Source organism: Cucurbita pepo, chromosome LG01 (assembly GCF_002806865.2).
Source record: "Cucurbita pepo subsp. pepo cultivar mu-cu-16 chromosome LG01, ASM280686v2, whole genome shotgun sequence".
Classification (NCBI taxonomy): Eukaryota; Viridiplantae; Streptophyta; class Magnoliopsida; order Cucurbitales; family Cucurbitaceae; genus Cucurbita; species Cucurbita pepo.
Window position 1 is genome coordinate 12,096,536 of NC_036638.1, and position 12,212 is coordinate 12,108,747.

Genomic DNA, 12,212 nt, shown 5'->3' on the forward strand with positions numbered 1-12,212 from the left:
TGGAATTGATTCATTCTGATCTTTTGGGACCAACGCGAACAGCAAGCTATACCGACCTTCATTACGTGATGGTGTTTGTAGATGATTTCTCTCGCTTCAGTTGGGTATACTTCTTAGAGCACAAAAGTGAAGCTTTTTCAAAGTATATTCAGTTAGCTCATCTTACCTCAGTTTGCTTGTCTTGGTTGCATGCGAAGAATCTTCCAAGAGAGTTATGAACACCAGCTTTTCAAATAGCTTGCCATGTTGTAAATTGGCTGCCTCCATGGGCAGGAATAGAATCATCACCATTCGAGTTGATTTATCATCGTAAACTCAATGTGAGTTATTTTCGTATTTTTTGGTCTATTTGTTATATTCATGTAGTGAAACATAATCGAACTAAAATTGACCCAAATGCCAAGAAATGCATTTTTGTTGGCTATGATACTCATAGAAAGGGTTGGAAGTGTATGGATTTGGAAACAAAGATGATTATTGTGTCCCGTGATGTAGTGTTTCATGAAATTTCAAGTTACAAAGACGATGCAGATGGCAGCAAAAGTACAACTAATGTTGCACTTTTTCCTGATGATTCTACGTTATGGAGAAAAGATTTTTCAATTGCGACAGACATTCAAGCTGAAGAGAATAAATAAGCCACTGCAAATATTGAAGTTGCCACAATAAAAAATCCTCAAAGACATAAAATGTTACCAGGTAAGTTGTCTGATTTTGTAGTTGACATTAATCAAATTTCTGTTCTGTCTTGTTTTTTTATGGAAGATACAAGTGAAAATGAGCCGAAGTTGTACCGTGAAGCTAAAGGAATTTCAGAATGGGAAAATGCAATGATGGAAGAAATTTCAGCACTTGAAAAAAATGACACCTGTGAGCTTGTACCAAAGCCTCATGATGCCGATTTAATTACTTGTAAGTGGACTTACAAGGTAAAGAAAAAAGCGGATGGTAGAATTGATAGACACAAAACTCGTCTTGTTGTTCGTGGGTTCTCTCAGCAATATGGTCGAGACTATGATGAGACTTTTAGTCCGATCGTAAGAATGGTAACATTACGAACAATCATCTCTTTAGCTGCTAGTAAAAGCTGGAAATTATGGCAGCTTGATGTGAAAAATGCTTTCGTTTACAGAGAGTTGGATGGTGATATTTTTATGAAGTAGCCGCAAGGATTTACCTCTAAGGAATATCCTGATTATGTGTATAGACTTAAGAAGACATTATACAAACTCAAACAAGCTCATCGTGCTTTGTTTGGTAAGATTTCTCAATATCTTAATTTTTGTGGTTTTAAGTCTTCATGTGCTGAAACGAGCTTATTTGTTAAGAAAACAACAACTTGATGCACCTTGCTCTTACTTTATGTTGATGTCATGATTATTACTGGTGATGATATTGTTGAAATCAGTAGTCTCCAGGATGTCTTGTTTGTTCGTTTTGAAATGAAAAAATTAGGTGAACCTGATTGTTTTCTGGGTTTGGAAATTAAGAAATGTAATGATGGTTATTTTCTCTCTAAAAAACGATATGCATCAAGTTTATTGCAGCGGTTTCGTATGGAGAATTGAAGAGAAAAAACTACTCCTGTGGAACCAAATCTCAAATTAGCTAGAAATGAAGGGAAGTCATTAATAGATGTTACCTTCTTTCGTCAACTTGTTGGTAGTTTATTCTATTTAACTATCATAAGGCGAGACATTGCTTTTTCAGTAAGAGTTGTGTCTCAATTCATGGATCAATCACATGAGACTCACTTAATTGCAGCAAAAAGAATTTTTTGTTACATCAAGGGCACTTTAAATTATGGATTAATGTATGAGAAATCAAAGTCATTTTTATTAGGTGTTTTTGTGGATGCTGATTGGGCTGGTGACGTGAACGATAGACGCTCCACAGTAGGTTTTTGTTTTACAGCAGGCTCTGCTGCAATTTCATGGTGCAGTAAAAAGCAAAGCACCGTTCTGTGTCAAGTTGTGAAGCAGAATATGTAGCTGCTACAATGGCTACTCAGTAATGTTTGGGCTCAGGAGGCTTATTCAAGAAATGGTGACTATTCTCAATCAGCCAATTCAAATTAATTGTGATCATGAAAGTGCAATAAAACTTGCTGAAAATCCAATGTTTCATGCTCGTTTGAAACATATTGAAACTCATTATCATTTTGTTCGAGAGAAAGTGTTATCGCAGGATGTTAAATTGCAGAAAATACATACTAATGAGCAAGTTGCAGACATATTTGCTAACGCACTTGCCGAAGTGAAGTTTGAAGTTTGAAGTTTTTCGCAAGGCTCTCGGAATTATGGAGAAATAAGCTTGCACTAAGGGAGGCTGTCAGAATTTAGTGCAACTTATTGCTAGTTTGAATTAGTCAAGATATTCGTAATCAATTAATATTTTCATATCTATTCACACTTTTGAGTAGTAGATATTGTGTGAGATCCATGTTTTAAGTACTTAATTTTTGTCTTTTTCTTGGTACTTTCTAGTTTCTTCTTCTGTTCTTGGTTCGTTATCCAAGATACCCCCTAGGATTTACAATATTAATCATGAACCTGACAACTTATGTCTGAGGCTTCATGCGTTCCAAGTGACATAGTCTAAACCCGCATCTAGGGATTACCCTGTGATACGGTCTGAAAATCTATGCCCAAGGATTCATGCGTTCGAAGCGACGTAGTCTGAAAACCTACATCCAAGACTTCTTACTTTCCAAGTGAATTAGTCTAATCCTGCATCCAGATTTTATCCTGTGATACAGCCTAAATACCTATGCCCAAGGTTTCATACATTCCAAGCGGCATAGTCTGAATACCTACGCTCAAGGCTTCATACATTCCAAGCAGCGTATTCTAAGTCATGAGCATGTTGTTCCATGGGAGGTCTCAGGAGGTTCTTGATTCGTGGCTAAGATAACTTGCTCTCTTCTTGTTCCATCATGGTCCTAGATTACTTCCCATGAAAAACCAAAAAGCTCATGTGATCGGTGCAAACATAAACATGACATCCTGCAAATCTTAAGGTACCCATAACATGGTGTAGGGCATCTCATCTAGGTGAGAGAAATATGAGGCCAAACATGACATCCAGCTAAGAAAAACATGATGCAGGGCATCCCACCTAGAAGAGGAAAACATGGGCCTATGAAAGCACCCCGTGGTGGGAGGTCATGGGTAACATTGGACATGATTTGAGTATTACCTAGCAGTCTTGAGTTTCTGAGTTTAAGGACCTTGGTCCCTTATCCTTGAGTGATACTTAGCATCCTTCTTACCTTGGTAATGTATTATTCTTGGTTCTTAATCTTGTAAGTTGTTTAAGTTCATAATTCTTTGAGACATAAGTTGAAACATACATTCATAAAAATATGAACCCTAGCAAGTCTGAGTTATTTTAGAAAGTCATAGAATCATAATGAATTAGGCAGAGGATTCTAAAAGAGTCCTTAGTCTTGAGAATAGGCCTTTTAAAAATTAATACGCCATTTGGAGCGCATATAAATCTTGAAATATCATAAATAGTCCTAGGGGCATTTTGGTCATTTTAACCTTAATTCTTTGTTTTGCTATTTAATGTGTTCCAATAGCTTTCAAACTTCACAAAATTATCAATTATTACAGAGTTTCATAGCATTTGAAGGTCATCTAAATCATAAACGGAAGGTAAATTACCATAAGGGCATTATGGTCATTTTACACTGTTTCTTGGTTTACTTACTTAGCCTTTTCCAATGACAACAAAATTTCATATATAATCTCAACGTACCATAATATGCTTAACATTAAACTTTTACCGGCAGAAAAGTTAATTTATTGGATTATTTTAATGTTACTTTAATCCTAAACAATTTGATCAGTTTAGGGCCTTAACTCTCGGTTCTTGGTGTTTTTCTTTCCTATATCCTTAATTGATACTTGTTTAAGGGTTCATATAAAAATCAATGTGATTCCCACAAGTATTTCTTAATAAAATTCCAAGAGGATACTTACCTCGTCGTCGACGTTTAGGACTTTCGTTCTCGAGATTCCATTATCCGAATTACTTCAAATTTTCTGCCATAGATTCCTTTTGTGTCTAATTTTTGGAACAATAAGATTTTTCATGAGAATGCGTCTAAAAGGGGGGTCGAAATTGAGAAAAACCAAGGTAAGTTGGATTTTGGGTTAACATGGTCAGTTCAGTTGAACCGGCCACGTCATCGTCTTCTTCTTCTAAATAGGAAGAAGACGTGCGCGTCCTTTGCATTGTCATCTGAAACTCGCCCTCTACAGCTCTATTTACAACGTTTCTTTCCTCGATTTCTCCATAAAACTTTAATATGGTCTTACAAGAAAGAACTAGTGATTGATTTCATACCTTCTCGTGGATTGAAACCTAAGATATTTGCCTCCAAAGTTCGTCCAAATTTTTTTTCTTGCTCGAGCAAAAACAGGGAATTTCTTATGGAGCCCCCAATTTTAGGCGTTATCAAGGCCCAATTTCTTCATGGAACCTCTTCCTTGTCCTTCCCTCGAGGTAAAGGAATTAGCTTTTAGGGATGTCTTTGAATGTGTGTCCCCAATTTTGGAGAATCGTTCTCGGTCTACAAATTGCCCAAAACACAAGATTTTCATTCTCTTGGATAAATTGTTCTACAACGTTTCAGCTCTCGATTCCTTCATCAAAATTGCTCAACTTTCATCCTCTCAAGCTAAATAAATTCTCAATTTTAAGGAAAAGGGACCGTAGATAGTTGTTCGACACATACCCCAAATTTGAGCCGGAAACTTATTTCCTTAACGTTCCTGAGGTTATTTCTCTTCGTGATCTTCTATGGAAACACTCCTTGGAGGTGCAAAAACTCATTGAGATTGTCCTTGCTTGACGAATTATTATGTATCCTCGAATTGAATTTTTGAGTTTTCCTTTAAGCTCATTAATGACCGATTGGATTGGAGGAATTGTTTTTAGGCACTTTCAACACTGGATTTCTTCATAGAACTTGTGGGTAATCTTGTTTAGAAAATGTAGGAACAAGTTTGAAGGGAAATGGTGGAGAATTGATCTCGAATTGGGAAGAAATCCAAAATTAGGATACCCAAAATCTAAATGCTTATAGCTTACGATTGGGAGCTCGAACTTGCTCGATTCTTGTTCCATACTATTACCCCAACTTCAGACTTTAGAGGGGAAGCTTCTACCTACGTTGAAACCTCCATAATCTTCGTGATTTGAATATTGAATTTTCTGGACAATTCATAAAAAATATCCTCTTTGATTGAATTTTCTTGAATTCTCACCGTTTGATATGATGACCTGAGACCGTTAAAGATTGTGTCCAATTTTGGAGAATATCCAAAGGCTAGTCTTTTAGATTCGATGGATGGATTTTGTGCAGAAGGTCACTGTGGAAGTTCTAATTCAGGGCAGAAAAGGCGTAATTATATATATATATATATATATATATATATATNTATATATATATATATATATATATATATATATATATATATATATATATATATATATATATATATATATATATATATATATAGGGGTATTATGGTAATTTGGCAATTTTTTTTTTATTTTTCTCGAAAAATCAAATTTTTTCTAAAACGTTTTCATTGTTTGCTAGTCATTTTTCCTTTTTTTATCGTCTTGAAATAAATTGGAGATAAGTAATTCAAAATCTTAAAAAAAATCTTAAAAATTGAAAAGGGTCCTTTTTGGACTTTTCGCTTGCCTTTTCATTTCTCATCTTTTTGGGAAAGCCTTCAATCCATAAAATTACTTATTAGGTATAGAAATGTGTTTCTTAAGACCTTTGTCCTTGCTTAAATGCCTAAATTTCTTTTCTTGGTTTCCTTGGGTTACTTTTATCCTTACTTTGAGGTGTTACAGAAACTTTATAATTGATTCATTTATAACCTTAAGGACAATCATACAAGATCTCACGAGTGGATTAGAACATGTTTGTGGTATGAATCATGTGGAAAAGGATAAAAGTACTCCTAAAGACCCATTATAAGAAATCAAAGTTCTACGAATACCAAATGACTAGATGCTTAAGAAAGATTTATGCATGTGAAGAAATGTTGAGGATACTTATAGATTATGACTTACATGTTAAGAATTTTACCTTGGTTATGCCTCAAGACTTAAAAATGAACTCTTAGAACTAGAACCCAAGATGCCCTAAAAACCGGATGGGAAGTGCACCAAGGTTTTATAACACATACTACATTGCAGGGAATGCATGAAGCCCTAGACATAAGTATGCAAATTGTAACACAAGGAACGTGTAACACCCGAAGCAAGGTTAAAAGTAACTCAAAGGATCAAAGGAAAGAAATTAATGCATTCAAGTAAGAACAAAGATCTTAAACAAGTCATTTCAATGCTATAAAAAATAATTTTAGAGATCTAAGGCCTTCCGAAAACTATCGAAAAGGAAAAAGGAAGCAAAAAGACGAAAATGTCATTTTTGTATTTGTAAGGAAATTTCCATATTTTTAATTCCTTATCTTGAAACTTTCCTTCTACAATCCCTTTGGCATTTTCTTATTTTCTTTCAAGAAGACTCACAAGTCTAGACCTCGTGTTCGAATTATAGCAAGGAAGATCTTGTGGAATGTGAGAACTTCTGTGTGGTTGGAGTACTTCAAGGAGTTTCACAAGCTACGGCTTATACAAAGGTAAAATTCTTGCTCTTGAATTTATTGCTTTCTTTTAATTTTAATAAAATCAAAACAGTTCCCAATGTTATTCCCAATGCTTCCGTTATACGGATGAAGAGTTCATTCCCTTTGATCGCTTGTGGATGTATATAATAAAATGATGAAAAATTCACAAGAATAAGTGCAAGTATACACTATCACAAGTATAACAAGTAATAAGTAAATTATCGATTTCACATAAAACCTATCTTTTTTGTTAATTTTATCGCTATAAATTAAGTGAGTTTTTGGGTAACATTCAAATGAGTTTTTGTGATTTTAACTAATTAAACAAAACTAATGCAGAGTATCACTTCTGACGAAAAACAGAAAATGATGAGAAAATCAACTATAATGAGGAATGTCCGGCTAAGAGAGATGAAATTGATAAGTTGTTGAATTTTGTGGTAGATTTTAATTCATCTTAATAGATTCGCAAGCCCACTCCCGAGGATCATGCATAGTGATTATTTTCATAATCATTTTTAATTTTTGTTAACAAGGTTATAGGAGAAGAATTATTAGTAACCCTTCTACTACATTCAAGTATCTTTTCAACGGAACTAAAGTATTAAAGAAGATTTCATTGCTCCCTCTCTTCCCTCGAATAAGAGAACAACTATGTGTGTAAAGTAGCTAATTAAACACACATGTAGATAATTAACAACAACTCTTTAAAAACTAAAATCATACCGTCAACATACTTAAAGTATATAAGACTCTCTCGCCTCCCCTATAAAATTTAGCTCTCCATACAAACTGAATTAAACAAAAGAACTCACGTCTCAATCATATAAAATTTATAGAATACGAGAAGAAAGTAAGGAAATAGAGAGTTATCAAGCTTGTTTGCTCTTCAATGGAAGTTCTCTTCCCTTGAAATCTCACGTCCACCTATTTTCCTTTTGCTGTCAATAGCGGCTGAATTAGGGTTTTGTTTTCTTCTTCTTCTCTGGTTTCACAGCAGCAGAGTTGCTACGGGCTAATCTAAAAAATTTGCTTTCTAAAATGTGGTTCCCTTCATTTTTTACGTATCCTTTTCCTTTCATAATGTTTGTTTCTTCTCATTTAGGGTCGAGAAAGGATAAAATCGTCCACCTAGGATGTTTCTAATTTGGTAGTCAATGACCTATGTGGATTGCTGATATGGATTAAAATATCCATATCATCCCCGAAAAGTTTACTTTCCGAGTTGCTTCAGCATCAGGGTCAACAATTTATTTCCAGATTTGCTACAACACCATGGTTCATCATAAATGTTCTGGAATTTTACCACATAACTCAATTAAGTATATAATTAAGCTTGATTCATGTAGATTGATTTTCTTTTTCATATCAAAACCACCGTTGACTATCCATATATAATAACTAGAATAAAAGAAGCAATTAATGAGAAAATGGGGAGTATTAGTGCAAAATTAACTCTAAAAAGACTTAAATAACTCACTTTTGGAGAGTTATCACACCCCAAACTTAAGAAATTGTTCATTCTCGAGAAATCATTCTCTCCACTCCCCATTTTTTTTTTTCTATATATTTATGTTGGCAGAGTATTCATCAAAGACATGATTTAGATCACACTCCTTATATTCCTTCCTCAACTCAGTTTTTCCCCCACAATTCACCATACACTTCTACCCAAATCTTACCAGAAAAATAACACATTCCTCACTTACACACTATTCCTGAAAACATTTCTAGAATGATTATCATTCCTTCTGCCTTGCTTTTGTGACTTTGGTTCATAATTTATTTCATTACTTTTCTCTTGTCATAATTTTTTTTTTTCCACAAGAATTCTTCGAGTCATCTCCCTATTCTCTGGGTGTCTCCACTTGTGATGCAAATGATCTAATTCTTCAAGGGATGACTATATAGGCTAACACTCATTCTCTCTTAGCTCAACTCTCTTGCTAGCATCCTGAAGTTAAGTATGGCCACATTTGTGATGCAACTCACGTGAACCATAAGGATAACTTCTTTTCTCTTTTTTTTTTTTTTTTTTTTTTTTCCTCCTCTCCTTTTCCTCCCTCTTCCTCTCTTGAGAACCTTCTTCTTCTTCTTTCATAATCATTTTTCCCCCCTCTTATTCTTTTTCTTTCCCTCATCTCTGCGCTTGCTGGATTTCCTCCTTCCTTTCTCGCACTCGCCCTTCGTCGTACAAGTCAAAACTCTACCTGTTTTCTTCAACAAAGTCTAGATCGTCCTCTTGCGAACCTATAGCAATTGAAATTGGGTCAACTCATGGAGGGTAGCAATTGAAATTGGGTCAACTCATGGAGGGTAGGGGACGAATGTAACGGTAGAAGCTCTCAAAACTCATGAATGTACCTTGGCGTTCTCCCTTCGTTCGACTTTTCGTTTTGGCTTGCTTCCATCCGAAATTGCCGACGAATGCCCGTGGATCTAGAGCTTAAGTTCTCCCAACAAGCGTGGGTTTTGGTCTTTCAACCTCCGGTGCCTTCTCCCTTTGACAAATCCGAGTCCTTCTTCCTTCCGCAGCCAGCAAGCCACCTTAAATCCACCCTTACCTCCCTCTGTTCTCACTCAAAGAGGGATGGGACGGAGGTCTTACTCTTTCATATATGCACACACTTTGAACTTTGAACTTACTCTTTCGGTTAATCATACTTTGAACTTACTCTTTCGGTTAATTATACTTTGAACTTACTCTTTCATATATGCACACACTTGTAATGTACGTAAATCCTTCAAGGTGAGATGCATTTGANCCACCCAAAATTTACAACAATCAAACTTCATTCTTCTTCAATGTAGCATGAATTGAAACATCTTTTGATAATTTTGACAACCTTTTCTTCACATCTTCATTGAAGTATATTGTATGATTGATGTCTCTTGGTTCATATCACCTTTGATTCAGACATAACTTCTTTTCTCTTTTGTTTTTTTACATCCCTATTACCTTTGATTCAGACACCTTCGATGACGCAGATTATCTAACAATGAGCAATTAGGACAATTTGTTTGTTTTTTTTAATTTTTTTGAGCATTGTGAGTTCAAGCTTTAGGTTGAAGAGGAGTGGTCTTGNGTAGAATTACTTTAATACCTCCAAACTTAAACTAGTCATTGTCCTTAAATGAGTATTGGTGTGGGTGTAGAATCATTCATGGAAGTAGATTGAGGTGTGGAAACTCTTGTTTATTGTTTGGATTGGAAAAATGGTTTAAAGTTTAGTGAATTATGAGAATTCTTGCTAATTATAATGAATTATAATAGATTGGATCCTCACCTTAACTTTTTTATGAATACTCCTTTCGACTTGAGCTTTAATTTCCTTAACTCTCCTTTTTTTTTTTTCTTTGAGTTATGATTTTATTTTTGTAGAGAAACACATCCTTCACCTTAATGTTTTATTATCCTATTGAAACATTTTACCATGGATCCCTAGTTTTGCATAAAACATTTCTACTGTATATTTGAAAATGCATGATATATAACCCTATCTAATAAAGCTCATGTTTCTAGGGTGCATGCATGGACATCATTCAAAATTATATACCGTCAACAAAACAAAAATATACAACAAAATATGGATGCATGGATCTAAACAAGATAATAAGATTGTAAAGGGTGTGCTTAGAGAATCCCCCATCTTTAGACATCGTGAAGATTTTTTGCGGCTCCATTCTTTTAAAATTTTCTCTAGAAACTTGAAAATACTGCTGCTATAAATCTGCTATGAGTCCAGCTGCTAGTGCTGCTAGTGCTGCAGCATGTGAATTATGATGTCTAGCAACCCCTTTCTTCTTTTCCATACGAATTTTTTTCTTTGTAGGGGTTCGAAAATCTTTTAGGATGTTCCTAAAAAAAATTCTTTGGTGGTGGTGCCTTAGCATGTACTTGGATGAGGAAGTGCACAATATTCAAATAAAATAAAACCATATGAAAAATGAAAATAAAATAAAACCATATGAAAAATGAAAATGAAGAAGGCAACTATGTTGCCAAGTGCACTATAAGAGAATAATATTTGTCATCAATCACATCCTAGCATGCACTAAGTGTAATTAGCCTCCTTAATATGCTTAAATTAACATTCCTAATTACATCTAAATCCCCCTAATTCATCTACAAAAATTGGCTAACTTCGGTCGGGCATGCACAAAAAGTAAAATAAAATCTAACTATCATGCTAAGGATGTAGTACTTCCCTACACACGACTCACACATGCGAGTGTGAATCCCCAGGGTGCTCGCACACCCCCTGGACCCTCTGGTCAAGCTAATCTATAACAACGTTCGGAGGTCAACGGAACCCCATAGTGTCATGCGCCTCATGAACACCTTCATTTGTGCGCATTCGCACTCATCAGCNTCAATCACATCCTAGCATGCACTAAGTGTAATTAGCCTCCTTAATATGCTTAAATTAACATTCCTAATTACATCTAAATCCCCCTAATTCATCTACAAAAATTGGCTAACTTCGGTCGGGCATGCACAAAAAGTAAAATAAAATCTAACTATCATGCTAAGGAAACTGAAAATAACTATTTAAAAACAAAAGTGCATAAATAAAAAGAGAAAAAAACTAACTTGGTTTACTCTGAGCTTCATAAATTTGTTTGTAAATTGTGACTAGCTCCCTCTTTCTCTTCTCATTTTGTTTTAGTTGTCCATTGTCAAATAAATGATTCCCCTTTGGAACTCTACATCATGCCGTGGGTGGGAATAATTTCATAAAGTCTATCTCTCATATATCAAATAGTTCTTCTTCTAAGATGTAGTTCAAGAGTGTGTCATCAATAGATAACTTCATTGATGAATTTAATCTTTCCTCTAATTCCAGTGATTCAAAAACTCGTACGGTTTTCTCCAATTTTGCTTGTTGTGTAGTGCAATTATTCCACCTGCTGTCTTCTTGTTGTTGCTGTTTTTGTAGCAACCCTAAATTTTCACATACTCAGAGTCGCTACTAACGTCTCATGCTCATCTATAATGCGGAAATATAACTCTTACATGAACATCATTTGTAACGTAAACTTTGAAAAACGCTTAAAACAACTTCTTCTTTGAAAAACATAACCATGGTCTTAACATGTTTAAATACGAAACACTAAAATTTAGAGAAAATAAAAACAAATATAAAATAATTTAAAACAATGAAATGCAAAACAATCTATTCTAACTTAAGACTAAGAATTTAAACATGAGTCTACCCTATGCATGTGCCACAGTCTCTGCTTGCGATGCCGCCGTCCTCCGTACAAGTGTGCCTTGCCTTTACCTGAAAAATGATGTGGCACATGACCTGAGTATTTTAAAGAGTACTCAATAAGTGACCCCACTATAGGGGGCCATGCAAATGCAAACACATGCAATCATGATTTAGGGACCAATCTCTAATCATCATAAGGGTGGCCTCCAGTCTTGGACAAATTGGATATGTAGTACTTCCCTACACACGACTCACACATGCGAGTGTGAATCCCCAGGGTGCTCGCACACCCCCTGGACCCTCTGGTCAAGCTAATCTATAACAACGTTCGGAG

At 35.1% G+C, this 12,212-nt stretch overlaps 1 protein-coding gene across 1 annotated transcript; it reads left to right on the plus strand.

Annotated features, from left to right (window-relative positions):
• Nucleotides 1–689: 689 nt before the first annotated feature.
• LOC111794883 (uncharacterized mitochondrial protein AtMg00820-like) lies at nt 690–1,163 on the plus strand. The gene is made up of 2 exons (XM_023677100.1): nt 690–699; nt 766–1,163. The coding sequence occupies exons 1-2, from the start codon at nt 690–692 to the stop codon at nt 1,161–1,163; spliced, it is 408 nt and encodes a 135-aa protein (XP_023532868.1).
• Nucleotides 1,164–12,212: the final 11,049 nt, after the last annotated feature.